The sequence below is a fragment of the Astatotilapia calliptera genome, chromosome 22, assembly GCF_900246225.1.
Source record: "Astatotilapia calliptera chromosome 22, fAstCal1.2, whole genome shotgun sequence".
In the NCBI taxonomy this organism is placed as follows: domain Eukaryota; kingdom Metazoa; phylum Chordata; class Actinopteri; order Cichliformes; family Cichlidae; genus Astatotilapia; species Astatotilapia calliptera.
Genome location: NC_039322.1, coordinates 2,639,274 through 2,661,457, shown reverse-complemented (window position 1 = coordinate 2,661,457; position 22,184 = coordinate 2,639,274). Strand labels below are relative to the sequence as shown.

The following is a 22,184-nucleotide window of genomic DNA, read 5'->3' as shown; positions in this document are numbered from 1 at the left end:
ACATGTGGAGAAGCGTTTCTGATCACTGCAACCAAGATGGCGGCGCGCACAGACGCAGCGGCCCGGAGCTCCTACACTTTTGCACTTTTGGTGGTACTGTGTATTATTTCACACAGTCTGGGGTTACTTCAATACAACAGAGATGATCTACTACAACTAAGCCGTGGAGATCTTCAACTAACATCCGAGTATCTCATCCCCCCGGAGATCGTTAAGCAACCCCCAGGGCTACCCGCAACAGCAAGCCGCAGGAGGAGACGTTGCGAGCGGAGGCAGAAGAGAGGCAAGCGGGGAGGCCTGTGGGCACGGCTAAAGACTAGTCCGTTTAAACCACCACTCCCGATCATATTCCTCTCCAACGCCCGTTCAATCCGTTACAAACTGGATGAAATACGACTGCAGATCGCCACTCGACGGACTTTTAATAACTGTTCGTGCATGATTTTCACTGAAACCTGGCTGGACAGCGCCATTCCCGATGCGGCTATCGATCTAGCAGGCCGCACCGCCTATCGAGCCGACAGGTCTGCGGACTCGGGTAAGAAGACTGGCGGGGGGCTGTGCATCTATATTAACAACCTTTGGTGCACGAACGTCACGGTAACGGAAAAACTGTGCAGTACAGAGGTAGAACTGTTGGTGTTAAAGTGCCGTCCATTCTATCTCCCTCGGGAATTTTCTGCCGTTTACATCTGCGCTGTTTACATTCCACCAGATGCTAATGCTAAGCTAGCGTTAGCACAATTGAGCAGCAGCATCAATAACAGCCTGGTAGCACACCCGGACAGTGTCTTTATTGCGGCTGGGGTTTTTAACCACGCGGACCTGAAATCTGTACTTCACAATTTCCACCGTAATGTGAAGTGTGCTACCAGAGGAGATAGAACGTTGGACCAGGTGTACACCAACATGGCGAATGCGTACAGAGCCCAGGCTTATCCCCACCTGGGTCTGTCAGACCATCTCTCCCTTCTGCTACACCCAATATACACACAAAAGATCAAGAGCACTGGGATTACAACCAAAACCGTGAGAACATGGCCGCAGGATGCTATTCCGATGCTTCAGGACTGTTTCCACTGCACAGACTGGGATGTATTCAAGGTGCAGGACACTGACAATCGTGTCGCATTGGACAGTTACACCTCCACTGTCTTGGACTACATCTGTTTCTGTGTGGACAATGTAACAACTTGGAAACGATTCCGTGTGTTCCCTAATAATCCACCCTGGATGACACACGGAGTTCAACAACTTATTCGAACAAGGAACAACGCTTTCAAATCCGGGGACTAGGAGGCATACAGTGCTGCCAGGGCCAACCTGAGAAGAGGCATCAAGACTGCCAAGCAGCAGCACAGGAGGCGTATCGAGGCCAGGTTTGAGAACAACACAAACCCAAGGCAGGTCTGGGAGGGCATCAGGGCTATCACGGACTACAAAAGAAGAACACCATCACCCTCAGCCGACAGTTCTACTCTGGCTGAGGATCTAAATCTCTTTTATGCCCGTTTTGACAGGGAGAACACCGACCCTGTCCTGTCCCCTCTCCCCTCAACCGACCCTGCTCCGGTCCTGAGCACTCATGAGCTGAGGCGTGTGTTCCGGAGCATTAACACCAGGAAGGCGGCCGGGCCAGATGGAGTGCTGGGCCGGGTGCTAAAAGACTGTGCTGCGGACCTGGCGGACGTCTTCACCTCTATATATAACACCTCGTTGTCCTGTTCACTGGTACCATCCTGTTTCAAAGCAGCAACCATCGTTCCCATCCAAAACAGTCAAATGTCACATGTCTGAACGATTTCAGACCTGTGGCACTCACCCCCATTCCCGCCAAATGCCTGGAGAAACTGGTCATTAAACACATCAGAGCTGCTTTTCCACCATCCCTGGACTCGCACCAGTTTGCATACAGGGAGAACCGGTCAACCGAGGATGCGATCGCCACAGTGCTGCACACATTACTGAAGCACTTGGAACACAGGAACACCTATGCACGGCTCCTCTTTGTAGACTACAGCTCGGCTTTTAATACCATCCGGCCATACAAACTACGTCCCAAACTCCACCAACTGGGACTTAACTCCTCTCTGTGCAACTGGATTGTGGACTTCCTCACTAACCGTAGACAGAGTGTCAGAGTGGGTAAGAACACCTCTTCCACCCTTGTGGTCAACACCGGTGCCCCTCAGGGGTGTGTTCTGAGCCCTCTGCTATACACTCTCTTCACCCATGACTGTATTTCCTCCTGCGCGTCCAATCTCATTGTTAAGTTTGCAGATGACACTACAGTGCTCGGACTTATATCCAACAATGATGAGACAAACTATAGGACAGAGGTGCAACAACTAGAGTCATGGTGCCACGACAATAACTTGGTCTTAAACACCAAAAAGACCAAGGAGATCATTGTAGATTTCCGGAAGAGGGGTCATAACAACCATCTGCCTCTCTTCATTGGCAGTGAGGCGGTGGAGAGGGTGAGCAGTTTTAAATTCTTGGGGGTAACTGTGACCGAGGACCTGTCCTGGGGCAACCATATCACCTCAGTTGTACGGAAGGCCCAACAGCGCCTCTACTACCTGAGGAGACTGCGGAGCGCACACATTCCCAGATCTCTGATGTTGAACTTCTACAACTGTGCCATCAGCAGCGTTCTGACGTATGGATTTCTAGTGTGGTTCCCCAGCTGCACCAAGGCCGATCAGCAAGCACTCCAGCGGGTGGTGAAGGAAGCTGGCAGAATTATTGGAACAAGTCTGCCAGAGATCAGTAATATCTTCCCCACTCGCTGTCTGAGGAGGGTGCACAGTATCCTGCGGGACCAACATCACCCTGCGCGCCACCTTTTCCATCTGCTGCCCTCAGGGAGAAGGTACAGGTCTATACAGGCCAGAACATCCAGACTGGCCAACAGCCTGTATCCACAGGCTGTGAGGCTCCTGAACTCTCTGCCCCCCTCTCACGGACAATAACCATATCCAACTTCTTAATAGCAATGAACTGGTCTGCATTGGTGCATCATATCTTTATTCTCTTCCCCCTCCTGCCCCCCCCCCCCCCCCCTCTTTCTTAAATAGATAACTATCATATCTGATATCATATCTCACAGTACAATAATATTGAATGGGTTGCATTGTTGTATTTTGTCATGTTTCTCAGGTCTTTGTCTGAATTTCTACGAACATTATTGCTAAGGATTGTCTTATTGCATTGGAGTCACACTGGGTTAAATATGTACACTTGGGTTTTAAGGGGTATTTATTATTTTCTTCTTTTTTTTGGGTTGTATGGAAGCCCCAAACGCAATTTCATTGTTCTTGACAATGACAATAAATAAATAAATACTAAATGTGGAGAAGCGTTTAACTTTAACTCTATTACACAAAGTTAGGCGAGTTAACTTTCGTGAGAAAGTTGGTGACACCCAGAGGGGGAGGATCCAACAGGTGGTGAAGTCTTTTGTTAATCAGGTCTTTGAGGATGGGGTGAAGAGGCAAGGAGCAGTCTCTATGTGACACTGGAAGAGGAGACAAGGTTGTAAACTCTCTCTCTGAGGGTTCAAGGGTGTGAACAACAACTGTGGAAATGCCTTCTTCTTGACTGTATTTAAAGAGGGCTGCTATTCATCTTTAGGCTACGTCCACACTAGCCCGGATAGATTTGAAAACGCTCTGCGTCCACACTAGGGTTTTCAGTCGTTTTCACAGAGTTGTGCATCCACATTGAAACGCTTACATTCCAGTACTGTGCATGGGCTGAAGGAAGGACAATACTCGGTGTATAAATGCTCAATCAACAATCCTGTATTCCATACAATTCAACACTTTAAGAGCACAAACCATCCGGATGGGGAGACATGCAAGAAGAGGGTCACAGCAAGTCTCAAAATGGTGGAGCGTTACCCAAAGCTTTTATAGCCTCTGTTGACCCCACCTAGTCGTAAAAAGCTCAAACTTACCCTCTAACTCTCAGTGAGCCTGTGTTATGACCTTGGCTCCCTGCCTATCTGCTTCCAACAAGGGGGTGAGCTCCTGTGGAATGTGCTCTGTGCTCTCTGCACACAGTATTCTCTTCTTAACTCAGCAGTATGAAATGCCATGAAACAGTGTAACTCACTCACAGTAAATCAACAGTATAGGATAGTACAAACCTATCTAATGAATCTAATGATTTTCTAATGATTCTTTTGTAATTCAGAAGCATAGTGCAAACTAGAACTACAACTAAATACTAATTATACTCTCTATAATAAGGAGTATGGTGTGGCTTACAGCAGTACAATGATTCACTCATTTCGATTATAGACACAAGATAAAATAATAATCTCACAGCACACACACAAAGGAACCCTCAGACCAAACATACTTCAAAACAAACATCACATTGGGAAGACAGGTCAGAGAGGTAGGCTGATAAGAAAAACAACAAAAATACACAACATGAGGCGAGAGGAGGAAAAAAAAGCTCCACCCAGACTGAGCTTCTGATGGGAGAACAACAAAAAACACCTCAGCACAAAAGCACATGAATCTTAATACACCATAGAAGCACATGACAAGCAACAGGTGTGAGTAAGGGGTGAGAGTAAGTCGGTGTAGACAGCACATCCGGTCCTGCAGCATGCGCTGGGACTAGACCCGCCGTCTGACCTCAGCCTTGGAGATAAGCGTTCAAAGGTGTTTGGAATCCAGGATGGGGGACACAGGATGGGAACGAAGAGTCTACAGAGTCTGTCTTCAGAAACAGAGTTTTTTGTTGGTCAGCTCCAGCCTTGAGAACACAGGTGGCGCCGATATGGTAGCCACATGAAATGATGGTGGTTTCCTTTAGTGCGAACAAGTGCATGTCAATTTTACAGTCGATCTAAATGTCCATCACGGATCTCTCAATCTCCCATTGGAGATTTTGCGCTCAAAGACCATTTGTTAACTGTCTATAAATTCTACAGGGTTCATGTGTGTCACATGCTAAATATGCTGTGAAAAACTTTTTTTAAACAAGTCATGCTGGAGTCAGTCAGTTCATTTCCATAGAGAGGCACTTTGCATCAGCAGCACCATGCTCCAGTGCTCTGGGAGAGTTTATAGTCCTGAGAGTTGAACACTGGATGACTGACAGCTGTCCTTCATCACAACAGAAGCCACAGAAATCCTCCTCATCAAAAACATGACTTTGATCTGCGTCCTCATCTGGACTCTCCTCTGCTGCTGCTTCACAGGTAAAGTCCAGAGAATCAAACTCCTCTCCTCTATCAACATCTGTCCCTCTGAAATGAAGCCCACAAAACCATGAAGCTGCTTTATGTTTTTGTCTCTGTGTCCTCAGAGTCCAGAGGACAATATACAGTGACTCAGCCTGGAACAGTGAGCTCTGCTGTGGGAGGATCTGTGAGCATCAAGTGTACGACCAGTCAGAATATTTATAGTAATTGGTTATCCTGGTACCAACAGAAAGATGGAGGAGTTCCTAAACTGCTCATTTACTATATTAGCAGTCGACAATCAGGGATTCCAGCTCGTTTCACAGGCAGTGGATCAAACTCTGACTTCACTCTGACCATCAGTGGAGTCCAGGCTGAAGATGCAGCAGTTTATTACTGTCAGAGTGCTCACTACCCTAACAGTCAGTGGGTGTTCACACAGTGAAAAACAGTCGTACAAAAACCTCCCTCAGTCAGACTGAACAGAAACTGAAGTGACTGCTGCAGCTGGAAGATACTGCAGAGACTGATACAGTTCACTGAGGACACACACACACACACACACACACACACACACACACACACACACACACACACACACACACACACACACACACACACACACAATGAAAATGTCATTAATGCTAAAGGAAAAGAAAGTTGGAAATATATCATTTATTTTTAACAAATCATTTATGACCTTTGACTTCTGCTTCATACCAGCTCAAATAAATCTCAATTTCTAAATATCGATCATTATCAAAAATCATATTTCTGTAAGAAAAAAAACCTAACACTAAATGAACTCAGCAAAAGTCAGTGAGTCATAATTATCTGCACAATTTAGCAAATACTTCAAATAGAAACTTTAAGTCCAAATCAGTCAAATGATCAAATTTCCATCTTTTCTTTCTCAGGTTTTTAGATTTTCTCTTTTTTGCTCTTCAACACTGCCATGGTACAAAGACCTGTTGACTTCCTATTCATGTTTTTGATTATTAATATGATTCGTTTCATTTATTTTCTGTTTTCCAGTCGCATTTCTTCATCCCTCTGTTCCTTATGTTCTGTCAACCCGTGTCTCAGAGCTATTCTCTGGTTCCCTGTTTTATTTGGATTCTGCGTTCTGTGTGAGTGTATTCGTCATGTCTGATGAGGTTCAGCTGTGTCTGCCTTCTGTGGTGTATTCCCTCGTTACCCTGTCTTAACAGGACTATAAATACAACTATATACAGTCACATTTGTAAAAACAAAAAACTTTTATACTAAACACTTTTAAAATGTACAATTTTGAAGAAGCCCAGGAGCAATCCCATTTCAGAACACTTAGAATAGCACAACTTCATCCCAAAAGGCCAGAGGTTTTAACCACAGCATTCCAGCATCAGTTCATGTAAATGCAGCTACAGCTTTCCAAATCCCAGGAATCCTTTTAATGCAGTGTTCATAAGATCTTTAAATTGATCCTTGTATGCAACACGTCTCGGAAGATACAGGGATAAGCTGCACATCGATGCGTATCCCTGACTCCTGATCATAAAACTCTATGTTGCAGGACCCGAGTGGTGGAAGTAAGTCAGCCCCAGTTATAAAGACCAGCAGCTCTTCAAACGTGTGGTCCACCTCTTGCTCTGTTAAAATACATACAACTAGTAAATAAAGCGTAATGTGTAGGTTCATGAATAAAAGATTTATAATCAGTTACACTGACTGTTATGTAGAGCGGTTGCATTAATGACAATTTAGGAGTCAAAAACAGGTTGTTAGGCAAAACTAATACTGCAAAGCATCGTATAATGAAAAAGCAAAGCAATCCTGCCCTCCTAAGACACAGGACATTAATTTTTGTCCTCCGAGTCGGAGACCTGTATGTCAAGGACCCTTGACAGGTATTCATATACCTAAATGCCAAGAGAAAGAAAATATGTGTGTCGTCGTTAGGATAGGGATTTATGTTGGTGTGAGAGACTGTAGCCTACAAGTTCATATTGTTAAATGACAGTTATGACATGTTGTGTTTCAGGTGATTTTACAGAAAAAAAACAAAACAAAATAACGTACTGAATACTTTTAACAAAAAACTCTGTATATTAAATGACTTCTTAAAATACCTGCCCCAACACTGATCACGAGAATAGACTCATTCTTATACAGCGCTTTTCTGCTCCACCTGCTCAGTGTTTCATACAACAAACTGCAACATGCTGAAACATTTCATTACACAGCATGCATTGAATTTGCATAAATGTAATGTCTTTAATATCCTGCTTAGTAATGGCAGTGTCTCTCAATTCCCCTTCGCACTTACTCTTTAACATAAACTTTGCTTTACTTCATGTATTGAAAGTGACTTAATTCTACCGACTCATATTGACTACAGATAGCACACTGGCTTCCAATTAGAACCCTGGAAATCATTATTTAGAGTTTAATATTGACATCACCACAAAAGTAAGACAAACACTCAATTCTTATTTAATATAGATATTTTTTTATTCTTTAAAACTTTAAACAAACTTTAAACTTTAAACAAAGCAATGAAAAATGAGAGAAGAAATTAGATTTTTTTTTTTAAAGCTACAGAGTGCAGACTGAAAGTAAGACCAGCATGAAAGTCACAGTTAGTCAGGTCAGGACTGGGGACACTGGTCTCTCATCAGTGGCTCTGAGACCAGAGTGTGGGAGCCCCTCGTGGCCTCACAGGTCACAGAGCCCACCTTCATCCAGTGGTCTGCAGGGAGCCTCAGGGTGCTGCTCCAGCTGTAGAGGCCGTCGTTCTCCTGCACCACGGGGCTCCTGCTCTCCTCCCAGCTGATGCTGCCACTGCCATCCACCTTCCAGGACAGACTCCAGTCTGAGGGGAAGCCCTTGTTGGCCAGACACATGACTGTAGCCTTCCCCTGTTTCAGCTCCTCACTGGAGGGACCCAGCACCTTCAGGGCGGGGCGGGCATCACCTAGGAAACACCAATCAGCTTAGAGGACAAGAACCACAATTTGATTTTCTCCGTTAAGAAGTTTCTGTCAGGTGTTTTTTCTGCTCCACCAGTCATTCACTCACACATTGTTTCACTTCCCTTTCAGAAACCTCTCATGCATATCAGCACAGAGAGAATCATCACACAGTTTGAGCTGAAATATGTTCAAACTACACTGGAAATAAAAAAACAAAAAAACAAAACAAAGATGTGTCAACAATTTCAAAAGATGTTAAGCTTCAACATCATCAGTTCTTCGTAATAAACAGCTTGTTCTGGATAAGAAAGTCAATACCACTACTTACCTCATGTGGTTTTTTTTATTGCTTACATTGTTGTAAATGATATGATACAATAAGAACACCAGAGATCTTTATCTTCACTCTGTGCAGTTTAACTTTTTTCATTGGAAATTGTCCTGAGTGTCTGAATAATCATTTCCAAAGCTGACTTTGTTTCTTAGGACAAAATTTATGAATAAAATATGTAATCAGTTACACAAAAAGTTTCCTAACCTTTCATATTAAATGAAATTAAAGAAAAGAAAATTACATTAAAAAAAAAAGCTCTAAGTCTGACTTACTTCCAACATCCAGTCTGGTTCCTCCACCAAAAGTCCACCACAGTGATACAAACTCATTGAGGCGCCGTACAAAAACCTCTGACTGTAGAGAGACACGGCTCTCTGACTGTCAGACTGGATTAAAACTAAAAGCTCTCGAGACTTAACCAGATATATTTATATGTAAAATATCCTCAAGTCCACTCTGATGTTTTATATTGTGTTTAATATTCATTTTAACATTTATTCTGAAGCTAACTTTGTTTCTTCATGAAGATTTATCTAAAAACTATTTTCCTGAGGTTTTTTTAGGCGCATTGAACAGAAAAGTTAAGATAATCAAAAGAAAGAAATTTGCTAAAGTAAATGAGGTTTAAGTTTGACTTACTTCCAACATCCAGTCTGGTTCCTCCACCAAAAGTCCACCACAGTGATACAAACTCATTGAGGCGCCGTACAAAAACCTCTGACTGTAGAGAGACACGGCTCTCTGTGTGACTGAACTAAACCTACAAGCCCTCAAAATACAACTTTACCATCAGAACTAGAAATAATAATGAATAATATGAAACATCCCAGATTTTCATTGGAAATTGTCCTGAGTGTCTGAATATTCATTTCCAAAGCTGACTTTGTTTCTTAGGACAAAATTTATGAATAAAATAATTAATCAGTTACATAAAAAGTTTCCTAGCCTTTCATATTAAATGAAATTAAAGAAAAGAAAATTACATTTAAAAAAAAAAAGCTCTACGGCTGACTTACTTCCAACTTGCAGTCTGGTTCCTCCACCGAACGTGTACCACAGTGATACAAACTCATTGAGCCGCCGTACAAAAACCTCTGACTGTAGAGAGACACGGCTCTCTGACTCTGAAACAAACAATCTCAACAATATGAATTCTTTAAATCATAATTTCATAACATATTAATATTATAATTTTTACATAAAAAACAACGAAACACAATAAAACTATATTCCAATAATCCAATTTGGTCATTTACATTTTACAACTGTTAAGATACATCACTTTAATGCTTCCACCTTCTTTCTCATAACTCTAAACATTAAAATTAATTTTCAAGCTACAATCACAAAACTTAAAACTCATCAGGTAAAACCTCACAAATGCATCAAAACAGCTTTATGTTCTCTCACAAACACTTAGTGTCTTCAGATCGCGCACAGAACCAGTTAAAATGATAATACTGCTGAGCATTGCACACTACGTCACAAAACAGAGCATGAAACTCAGGTCTTTCTAGTCTCACAGTTTGTCCTGTTATTCTACAAAACATATAAAATGTCAACCTAAAACAGATGAATGATTCTGAGCAGGGCCGTGCAGAGATGCTGGAAGGGACGGGTGCTCAAAGTTCAAAAGGGGCACATAGAACCAGGCTGAATAACAACAACACTGTTGCTGTTGAGGGGTTGCTGCTGCTCCTGCTGCAGATAGTGATGGAGGTCTGTGTTGCTTTGAGACTGTAGACAGTAAAAAGTCCACAGCAGAGATGGCAGCTGATTAAAGAAGTGTTATGAGATGATAATAAAATGCAAAGATTGGTGACAGCGCTCAGAAGCATTAAACCACAAAACTGTGGGAAATGAACTCGGCTCTGCCTGTGAGTCACTCTTCCATCTCCTCATCTCATCTGTCACTCTCCACTTGCTGTACATCTCAGAACAGGGCACACTCTGGTGTTTCATTAATCTATTATTTAATTATCCATACTTAAAAGCTCATGCACCTAATCCAAAATAAAGTAATGATAGAAAAATGTTATAGAACCAAAGCATTGTGTTTATTATTGTTTTTATACTTGAGCACCTCTGCTATACAACAACTGGTACAGGCGTTATTGTTCCCTGTTGTGACGGAGTTACACCGTCCCGGGCCGCAGACAGCTGATCTGGGCGAATACACGCACCACCACCATTAGTTTCTACAATTACTGCGCGTCTTTTCGTCGACCGGGCAGATAAACAAAAAGGGGTGAGAGGTATATTTTGAGCAGCGCAGAAGGTGGCCAACATATTTTCCCACTTACCTTTAATAAAGCCGGTCGCGGAGACTCGCTGTGATCGCCGATTGTACGGGGGTTATGCAAGCCGATGGTATGCTGTTCTCGGGTTCAAATAGTGGGTTCGCGCACGCTTGAAAGGTCACGCGAACTGCATTATTTTTTTTGTTTGTTTTTTTGTTGTTGTGAAACACTGTAGGCTGCCTGGAATTGGCCATAAATGTCTGTATATACATATATGTATTGTAGGAATACAGCTGGAAATAAGCTGAGGGGGAAAGATTGTTTGGTAAAAGAAATAATAAAGAGATGACTATTATGCCTAGTGGGAGGGGCCATGGGGTATAAAAGAAGGCTGTCAGGGCCTACCTGGGTTCTTTCAGTGAGATGTTACAGAGAGGGTAACATGCAGACTGTGTTTTGTATATAGATGTTTGTTTTGTGTTGACTTAAGTTAGTTTCCTATTTTCTTTGTAAATAATCTTTTGTGCACCTGGGAGGCCGGCAGAATAAATTATCCACACTGAATGCTTCCTGACTACGCCTGCATTTGTTCGGGAGAAGTTTAGGAGAGGACCCCGCGACATATGGTGTCAGAAGTGGGATTGCTAGTCGGAAGAGGAAAACGCGCCTCCCAGTTAAGCGCACAGGGCTGCGGTCCCAGCAGCATGAGCTTCCAGTGGAGAAGACAGCAGAGGAGCTGGCATGGGACACAGTGCCGGTGTCGTCTTCTTCAGCAGAGGAGGAGGAGGAGGTTTCCGGCAGGATTGGTCCAGAATTGCCTACAGCTTCGACCTCAGCACGTGACCCAAATGGAGAGCTGATTGCGATGATGAGGGACTTCCTGGCGGGACAGCAAAGGAGAGAGGAGGTTTTTTTGGCAGAACTCAGGGGGCTGAGGACTGTTTCCCCTCCCAACGCTCAGCTGCATTCAGATTTTGCTGGTCAGCAAAGTCCAGCCCAAGCACCAGCCGGAGCAAGCACCACAGCAGCAATGGCCACGCCAAGCACCGCAACAGCAAGCAGCCCCAGAATGGTACTGCCTACACCTGCACGTCAAAGAGGATACCGGGATCCCCCAGAGGAGGTTCCCTCTCGTCAGTCACAAGCAGTGACCAACAGCCTCGACCAGTCAGTCTCAGAGTGGATGCGATCTGTTGGGCCAAAAATTCCACCCTATCAGATGGGGGAAGACATTGAGAACTATTTGTTGCGTTTTGAGCGAGTTGCCAAAACCTGTAGATGGCCAGAGAGTGAATGGGCCTGTCGTCTGGTTCCACTGCTATTGGGGAAGGCGTTGGAGGCCTACACTGCAATGGATGAAGAAAGAGCCCATCGTTATGAAGATTTAAAAGCGGCGTTGCTAACCAAATTTGACATTTCCCCTGAGACGTATCGGCAGAGGTTCCGGTCCAATACAGTTCCACCTGGTGAGAGCCCCACTGAGACCTATTATCGCCTGAAGGGCCTCTATCGGCGCTGGATCCGACCAGAGCAGCATACTAAAGAAGAGATGGGAGAAGCTATCATCTTGGAGCAGTTAATCCAGGTACTTCCAGGGGAGGTGAGGACCTGGGTGAGGGAGCATGAGCCAGCAGATGGACTGACCGCTGCTAAGCTGGTGTCACAGTACTTCAATGTGCGTAAAGGAGCACCACCTGCACGCTCATCTGGGATGCCACAGCGACCACCACTCCCATCATCGGGTCTTCTGAAAAGGGAGAGCAACCCAGAGCCACCAGAAAACACCAAGGCATCAAACTTACGAGGAGCGGGTAAGGACTTTCTTTGTTATTATTGCCAGCAGCCAGGTCATAAAGCCTTGGTATGCCCTATCCGGAAGGCTAAAGTCACTGGTGCCTGCTATGCACCCCGGCTGGAGATGGAGCCCACAAGGGTCCAGCCAGTGGATGTGCAACGCTATAAAAAAGTAAAGGTCAATGGTCTGCAGGCTACTGCTTTGCTGGACACTGGTAGTTTTATGTCTTTAATTAAGCATAGTTTGGTACCAGTGAACAGTGTGGACTATAGCAGACAGGAAGAAGTTTTATGTGTGCATGGCGATAAACATCCATACCCAAAAGTGGAGGTAACAGTGACTATTAATGAACAGCCATACCTGTTGTCAGTTGGGGTGGTACAGAACTTGCCTGTAGAGGTTATTCTGGGGATGGACTTGCCTGTACTCATGGACTTGCTGCAAGAAAAAGAAGAACAGTGGACAGAGACTGATGTGGGGGATAAGGGGAATGCTAAATTAAACGTGTCTGGCCCAGTGGTCACTAGAGCCCAAATGAAGGCTGGATGCCAACCCTTGCCAGACTTTGACAGTAGTCTGTGCGAGGGTGGCACTAATGGGCCAAGAAAATCCCGCCGCCAACGCCGCATTGAGAAGCAGCTATGGTCAAAGGGGCCGGACACTAAGAGCATGAAATGGGATGTACCAGAAAATATCACTTTGATGCAAAGGGAGGATGAAACGTTGAAAGTTTTCTTTGCTAATGTGACTGAAGGGGGAACTGGGAAATGGGGAGGGAAAGAGAAGTTCATTGTTGACAAAAATGTGTTGTATGCAGTTGACGGTGACCACCAACGGCTTGTGATACCTTCTAGTTGTAGACCCCTCATTATGCAATTAGCACATACCCTCCCCTGGGCAGGTCATCTGCGTCGCCAAAAAACCTATATGTGAGTTAGCTCACGTTTCTTTTGGCCATCAATGTACACAGACATACAAAAATATTGCCGTACATGCCCTACCTGCCAGAAAACTTGTCCAGCTCGCAAGTCAGACAGGGCCCTGCCACAGCCACTTCCGGTCATCTCCACCCCCTTCCGTAGGATAGCTATGGACATTGTGGGTCCTCTGGTAAAAAGTAGTCGGGGTCATCAGTACATTTTGGTGGTGTGTGATTATGCGACTCATTTCCCAGAAGCGTTCCCCCTGTGTGCGCTCATGGCACCCAATGTTCTGCGTGCACTGGTACAGCTGTTCTCCCGGGTGGGGATACCAGATGAGATTTTGACCGACCAAGGGACTAACTTTACCTCTAGGTTGATGCAGCTCTTCCACAACCAGCTAGGCATCTCTGCCATCAGGACGTCACCCTACCATACACAGACAGATGGGTTAGTGGAGAGGTTCAACCAAACTCTGAAGAGGATGCTGCAGAAGTTTGTGTCAGACACTGGGAAAGACTGGGACCAGTGGCTACCCTTCCTGCTGTTTGTGTACAGAGAAGTTCCCCAGGCTTCCACTGGTTTCTCACCATTCGAGCTACTCTATGGTTGGGATGTGCAGGGGCCATTGGATCTCCTCCGGAAGGGTTGGGAGTCTCCTGCTTCTGCTCCAAATGATAAAGGAGTGGTGCAATTTGTGCTGGAAATGAGAGATCGGTTGGGGAGATACCATGGAGAGGTCAACCTGCGAGACGCTCAACGAAGCCAGAAGACCTGGTATGACCAACAGGCCCGGCAACGTGAATTTCAACCTGGTCAAAAGGTGTTGTTACTTCTCCCGTCAGCCAACAGTAAACTTCTGGCGAAATGGCAAGGGCCATACACAGTTCTTCGCAGAATGGGGCCAGTGACCTATGAGATTCATCATCCTGAAAAGAGGAAACCGAAGCAGACTTACCATGTGAATCTCCTGAAAGAATGGGAAGAGCGTGCCCACCAGGCCCCTGCGAAAGCTCTGATGGCAAGAGAAATGCCAAGAGAAGGGAAGACAGAACCCGAGCAGGGAGCCGATACGATGTCTCCGGTGCTGACTCATCTTACCCCACAGCAGGCTGCTGAGCTATTCCAAGTCCTTTGGGAGACTTCATCTCTGTGTTCAGTTAACCCCGGCAGGACCACCCTTGTCGAACATGTGATACGCCTAAAGGATGGACATCCCATCCGCCAACGTCCATACCGGGTTCCACAACACCTAGTGGATAAACTGCGACAGGAGGTGGAGAAGATGCTGGCTATCACTTGGGGTGATAGAGCCGTCCTGCTCAGAGTGGTGTAGCCCGGTGGTCATCATCTTCAAAGATGGCTCCCTACGCATCTGCATTGATTTCCGGAAGCTTAATTCCATTTCAGAGTTTGATGCCTACCCCATGCCTCGAACCGAGGATTTGCTGGAGAAGATCGGAGCGGCCAGGTACATCACCACCTTGGATCTTTGCAAAGGTTACTGGCAAGTGCCACTGGAGGAGTCTTCTCGACCGCACACCGCCTTCAGGACACCTGCCGGCCTGTTCCAGTTCACGGTGATGCCATTTGTCCTAGATGGGGCACCGGCCACCTTCCAAAGGCTGATGGACAAATTACTACAGGACTTTAATAGACAGTAATATATGATGAGTAATAATTTAAAAAATCCATACACATAAAACACACACACACACACACATACGGTGACATTTTATACCTTCTCCAGAATTCTGTATATACTACGGCCACAAGTTTTCATCATGATGCTGATCCAGAATCCTTCCCTTATTATTTAATTCTAGTGCTATAAGTGTCATGGTCCTGGGTCATGTGACCCAGTGTTTTGTGTTAATTATTATTATCTTATGCTTTAGGTTATTCTGGTTATGTCTTTTGCTATGATTTCTAGTTCCTAGGTTTGGTTCCCATGCTCCCTCTGTTCCAGTTCAGTCAGGTCTCTGTGTAAAGTCCGTGGCTGTGTCCCAATTCAGGGTCTGCAAGCTTGAAGTACGCGCACTACGTGTACTGCGTACGGTGCGTACTATGAGTACGAGAAGTGCGGAAGTGAGAGGCTTGTGAAATGGGACGGTCTAGCCTGCGTCGCGCTGTTCAGGTTGCCTAGCAACCATGATACTAACCGCGAGAAACATTTCATACAGCTTTGTGTGACAGAAATGAAGGAGGAAAAATGTCTTGTTGGTCATTCATTTTTGTCATGACATCACTTTGATTAGTTGAGTATCTGAGGACTGGAAATATATATATACACACAAATGTCTTTGTGTGTATATATATACATATATTACAGCAGTGAGCTTGAACTTGAAAGATTCAAGTTGCAGTTTATATTTTCTATCACCTTAAATCTTCACTCAAAAGTGTATATACAGATGTATTATACATAAGAGACAAATATTGTTCGTTTAATATGTTGGCATTATTACATTTGGCTCAATGCTTACATACATGTGTGAAAAGGAAAATGTACGAGCTGTGAAAACTGTGTCTGATAAAATGAAGAGTAGACTGATATATGAAATATTCCTTTATTGGGTGAGAAAATCAGACCATGTCATAACTGCTTTAAGTCACACAGAATAGATATCAGAGCCTTAAACAGGCTGACTTCTGCTAAATGGGTCAAACTGGGCAGAAAGTCTACAAACACATAACATCCTTATAGAATATGATGTAACACTATAGATCAACTTAGCTCAGAATATATAAAGCATATAAACAATTACAGCAATATGATGCAACAAACACAGCAGCTGCTGTAAGATTAGCATTTTGTCATGTTTGAAATATTAATCTAATATAATGTGTTTCTGGCACTTCTCCCCCTGCAAATTTGTGTCTTTGTCTCATTTTCTCTGTATCTCTTTGTACAACTTTATAGTGACAAAAAAAGGCTTTCTATTCTATTCTAACTTGCATGTTTCTGTCTGTCAGATCATTTCCATAGAGAGGCACTTTGCATCAGCAGCACCATGCTCCAGTGCTCTGGGAGAGTTTATAGTCCTGAGAGTTGAACACTGGATGACTGACAGCTGTCCTTCATCACAACAGAAGCCACAGAAATCCTCCTCATCAAAAACATGACTTTGATCTGCGTCCTCATCTGGACTCTCCTCTGCTGCTGCTTCACAGGTAAAGTCCAGAGAATCAAACTCCTCTCCTCTATCAACATCTGTCCCTCTGAAATGAAGCCCACAAAACCATGAAGCTGCTTTATGTTTTTGTCTCTGTGTCCTCAGAGTCCAGAGGACAGATCACAGTGACTCAGCCTGGAGCAGTGAGCTCTGCTGTGGGAGGAACTGTGAGCATCAAGTGTAGGACCAGTCAGGATGTTTATGACAACAACTACTTACACTGGTATCAACAGAAAGATGGAGGAGTTCCTAAACTGCTCATTCACTCTGCTACCACTCGAGTATCAGGGATTCCAGCTCGTTTTACAGGCAGTGGATCAAACTCTGACTTCACTCTGACCATCAGTGGAGTCCAGGCTGAAGATGCAGCAGTTTATTACTGTATGTGTTGGCACTATCCTAACAGTCAGTGGGTGAGCACACAGTGAAAAACAGTCGTACAAAAACCTCCCTCAGTCAGACTGAACAGAAACTGAAGTGACTGCTGCAGCTGGAAGATACTGCAGAGACTGATACAGTTCACTGAGGACACACACACACACACACACACACACTGTAGATCTCTTAAACAAATACCATCATTTTTTGCACAGCAAGGAAAAGTTGGAGAAAGTCTCGGGAAACAATCTCTCATCTTGCAAAAATTATTTCTCTGAAATGAAGCTCCCAAAACCATGATGTGTACGATTATGATAAAGAAAGCTGAGCAGTGTATTGAAAAAAGCTTGGCTATGACCTTTGAGCTCAGCTTGAAAATAGATCTGTGAAGGTTCTCAGTCATCCAGGTGCTCGTACTCTAAGGAGCCAGCAAACCTACAAAATATCTTTGGGGCAAGACATCGTTCCCTCAAAGCTACTCGAGGATGACAGTGTGGAAATAAGTGTGCAGTCAGTTATTAATACTCGTCTTCTACCTGGGTGTTGTTGGGTCTGTGTTTCCACAAGCCCCGCTGGTTTAGAGACTAATTCATCATGAAGAAAACGAGACAGTCAGCGATCGATCGATTTATTTGCAATGGAGGCCTCGTCAGTGTCTACCACAAAATGACCCCAACGATGGCCTCCGCTTGCTGCCTTTTATTGGGAATTGTGTGTGTGTGTGTGTGTGTGTGTGTGTGTGTGTGTGTGTGTGTGTGTGTGTGTGTGTGTGTGTGTGTGTGTGTAAGCTGGTGCCAGGAGTCCAGCGGTCCACCTAAACAAAAGGCTCTTATACTTAAACAGATACAGAGTAGGTGTCCTCCCATACTATATAAAGAAGGTACGACCTCACTCATGACCTTAGGATGTGTGTGCATGCCAGAACACTCTGGAAGAGTCTTTGCAGACTACCAAGGATCAGACCTCTATCATTATACAATTGATACCTCTAAGCATATATGATTACATGATAGAGCCCTTTTTTATGGCCTCTATCAACCCTCATCGCCTCACTTCAGGCATTCTTCCTGTGGGGGGAATACTTATGACTCCTCTATTGTCCTTTTTATCTCTGCAGAAAACCTTTCTCAGAAAGGGTATTGGAGCCAGTTGTTTTACTGCTGTTATGATCCCACCTGTTGAATCACTTTAGCAGTCTTGTAGAAGTGGTCATGATGCAAATGACAACAACAATGACACAAAGGAAGACCCTCTTCAGATTGTCAAAGTATGCTTAGCACAGTGACACAGCATTAGGTGATGTTCTTAGGAAATTGCCGTCGGTCATTCCCCATCACCACCCTAGCTTCTGGTTTCTGTGCTGCTCACAGAATCATGATGCCATCATTGAACTCGACTGTGCTGTCGATTGGAGCTTGGCACGCTCCCCTCACCCTCAGATGCCCGTCTGTAGTATTTTTTCTCTCTTACTTTCTTTGCTAAATGCACCTGTATATTGTTTATATGATCTAAATATATTAACAATGAACAATTTCTTTTTGTTCTCAGATCAAATAAAACAATTCCATCTCAAATACTTTTTTTCCACATAATGAAAGTATTTGTGTAGAAATTAAAACTCTTTGCAAGTAAATTATTGTTTTATCATATATCCTGCGTAATTTAAAATACGAAAATATTAAAACCATACTAAATATAGAAGAATGTATTAAAACTATCACAGTAAAGCTCCTGTTAAGTAAAGGTGGTATGAATAATTTGTTTTACAGAGACGAGTAAAACTTTGATTTTCAAGTCCTTTCACTCTAATTACCACTGGAGCAAAGCTAAGTTAGAAAAAATTAAATGTAATGCAGGGCTGTAGAGTGCAACCAATTTGGTCGCAAGTGCGATTAAAAATAATCTCAGGTCGCAGCGGTACGACCAACTATTCGAGTAAAATAAATAAATAAAAAAACACTCTCTGCAACTCTGAAACTCTCCCTGTGGTCAACAACCGACACACATTATGCTCCTATCGTGGTCTAAACCAATCAGAGATAATCAGGGGTGGGACCTCTCTGATTGGTCGTAGTTCAGATATTCATGTAGTCCGTCTGTACGTTTGAAAGTACAGGCAGATAGAGAGAGGTGAGTAGCTTGAATAAAGCGACATTGATTCATTAAATCCTAAATCGAGTTTTAAACATAAATATATTTTCCCAGAAACGCCGGAATCTCAGGTTAAAGATCAAAAAAGTATTTTATCAACCACCAAACAGTAAATGAGAGCAGGTAAACGGATTCCACACAAAGACACACAGTGTAAACACACAGCGGGACCCGACGCATCAGAATCAGCTTTCTCTGCTTTCTCACACGACGGCACGTAGACGGACACGCCATCGGGCTGAAAGCCGACAGCTCACTGATTCTGATGCGTCGGGTCCGCGCTGTTTACGTCTTTTTTGTGCTGATTCTGAGCTGCAGGTTTTGTCTCTCTCCAAGCAAAATTGACTGAACCAGCAGCAAAAGAAGCAACAAACTATTCACATCTGATAAACATCGTCATGAATTCCCTCTTACTTTACTGTTTTGTTCACACCAAGATAAAAATCACACTTCATGCACAGCTCTCTCTCTCTCTCTCTCTCTGTATTCAAGAACAGTTTCCCGTCTCAAATCTCTGTTTTCTGCGTTATTCCTTCGCTTATTACCCACCAGTCTACCGTTGTTTGCAGCTCTGTCAGCCTCTGTCTTTTTTTTTTCTTTTTTTCTTTTACTTCAATGACCTCGGACAAGAAAACCTATTTTCTGCTGTTCAATACTGAAGAAATGTAAACTTTTTAAAATTATGCAAAATTGCAAAATATTTTTAAGATTATCTGCTATAAAAAGCCAGGGCAGGAATATCTCCTTCATGTTTTCTGTTTTTTATTCTCAGTTACTTTGACACATGGACATTGTTAGGATTGATATTTTTTATATTGTCATTTGTGCTAAAATATATAGATATATAACCATTGCCTTTATGTGTCCTAATATGGCTATCATTATGAAGAAAAAGCCAGACAGTCAAAGGGGCTTTCTTTTGTTTACATTTACATCATGTACACTTATATAAGTTGGTTGGAGTTTTGAGCCATGGGTGGACATGACTCAAAAATGGGGGAGAAGATCATAAACAACTTGATCCAATTTCCTTTAAAAAACTTTTTCTGCAGTGACAACAGGAAAGGAGAGGAGTTGTAAATGCAGATGATTCACCAGGTGACTCGATCACCCCACAGGGTGTCTACAGTGAGAAGCTGTGGGGGTTTGAAAGGGGTCATAAAGAGGAGTGTTGACCAGGCTACAGCTTTGAAGATAGCTGGAAGCCACATGGACAAACCAAAAACCAACGGATGTGTTTGAATGCCTATGTCTGCATACATTTGGATTGTAGTGCATATTCTTTTGAGAACGTTGATTCTTGTTTTTGACTGTTGACATTCATTTGTTTCCTTGCAGGATGTAGTTTCCTGTGTGTGAGATGAATGAGAAGTAGGATAATTGCTAAGCACGTTTCGTACATGTATGAACTGTGAACTTTTGCAGCAGTAGGAAGTGAATGATGTGAGGAGCTGTGTGTGAATGAAGCCTATACTGAACTGTCAAACACAAGGGTGCATAAGTGGAAATTTAAGTACAAAGTTGACAAAAAGGGGGGACTGTTGGAGTCAAATTGTTAAATGTTGTCATTGTGTTACTTAAATGTGTAAGACTTAGTTCAAGCAGCATGGTCAAAGACATTCCTTTGTCTCTGACCACCTCTCCAGCCTGTTTGTTGGTGGGGGAGGCTGTAGTGTTTCATTATAGGGACATCCTGTGTGAGGGTTCTGTTTTCTTGGTTAGTAAGCTTCCTGCTTTTATGACCCTTTTGATAAGCAGGAGGTCACACAAACGCACCACCAAACAAACATACACACTCACATACACACAAACACAGTGCTTGTGTTCTCAGAATAAAAAGCTGCAAGGAAGGCTGTTTACTTGATGCTGGCTAGCAGACAGGTGAGGAGCGTTTAGCTCCAAGAGCCTGGTTCCAACCAGCCTGCCTTGCTAGCAAGTAAAATTGCTGTTCATCTTGCTTCCTTGTCGTTAACGGGAATAAGTTTCTAAACCAGCGGGGCCTGTGGAAGCGCAGAGCAGCGATCGCGGCGAAGCTGCTCCTCCGGCACGGCGGCGGGATTCCTCCAGATCGCTCGCTAACACTGTGGAGCATCAGCAGTGAGTCACAGATGTTAAAAAGCGTCTGTCGCTCATACACCAACAGGGAGTGGGTTTTCCAAGCTAGCAGGGACACCACTAAGAACACAACATACAAACATTGCAGAACCGAGAGAGAGACGGCGTGCCATAACACCCGGTGCCATCTCTGCATTCTTATGGCCAAAGAGTGCCAAAGCACTTTAAGCACAAGAACGAGATTGTTAGTTAATCATTTACAAATCAATATTGTCTGTATGGACAGCAATTTCCCCCCCAAAAAAGGGCACATGTAAAACCGCAGTGTTAAGCGATGCGGTTGAAAAAGTGGCGCACCAGTGCAACCAAGGCAAAAAGTTATTCTAGAGCCCTGTAATGTTAAAGATAATTAGAACATGAAGGCACTGCTTAGCTTAACTGAAAACAATTCTGGGATTTGTTTTTTGAACTTTAGCATCACAGTTGAACAAATGAAAGACCAGGAGAATAACAAAGTGAAAGATGAAACATCGACCAAATCATTTTAACAATGTTCATGTTTGAAAATATACAGCGTTTGAGAGTTCCTCCATCTTTCTGTTGGTACAAGGCCAAATGGTTGTTGCCATAAACATCCTGACTGGTCGTACACTTGATGCTCACAGTTCCTCCCACAGCAGAGCTCACTGCTCCAGGCTGAGTCACTGTGATCTGTCCTCTGGACTCTGAGGACACAGAGACAAAAACATAAAGCAGCTTCATGGTTTTGTGGGCTTCATTTCAGAGGGACAGATGTTGATAGAGGAGAGGAGTTTGATTCTCTGGACTTTACCTGTGAAGCAGCAGCAGAGGAGAGTCCAGATGAGGATGCAGATCAAAGTCATGTTTTTGATGAGGAGGATTTCTGTGGCTTCTGTTGTGATGAAGGACAGCTGTCAGTCATCCAGTGTTCAACTCTCAGGACTATAAACTCTCCCA

The 22,184-nt window shown here is 43.8% G+C and overlaps 1 gene segment (V, D, J or C); it reads right to left on the bottom strand.

Annotated features, from left to right (window-relative positions):
* Positions 1-7,740: 7,740 nt before the first annotated feature.
* Positions 7,741-22,090, bottom strand: LOC113014269 (immunoglobulin kappa light chain-like). The segment is given in 6 exon segments: positions 7,741-8,159; positions 9,508-9,589; positions 14,922-14,950; positions 21,086-21,115; positions 21,731-21,931; positions 22,039-22,090. Coding segments are annotated over 6 exon segments (720 nt in total).
* Between the last annotated feature and the right edge of the window lie 94 nt (positions 22,091-22,184).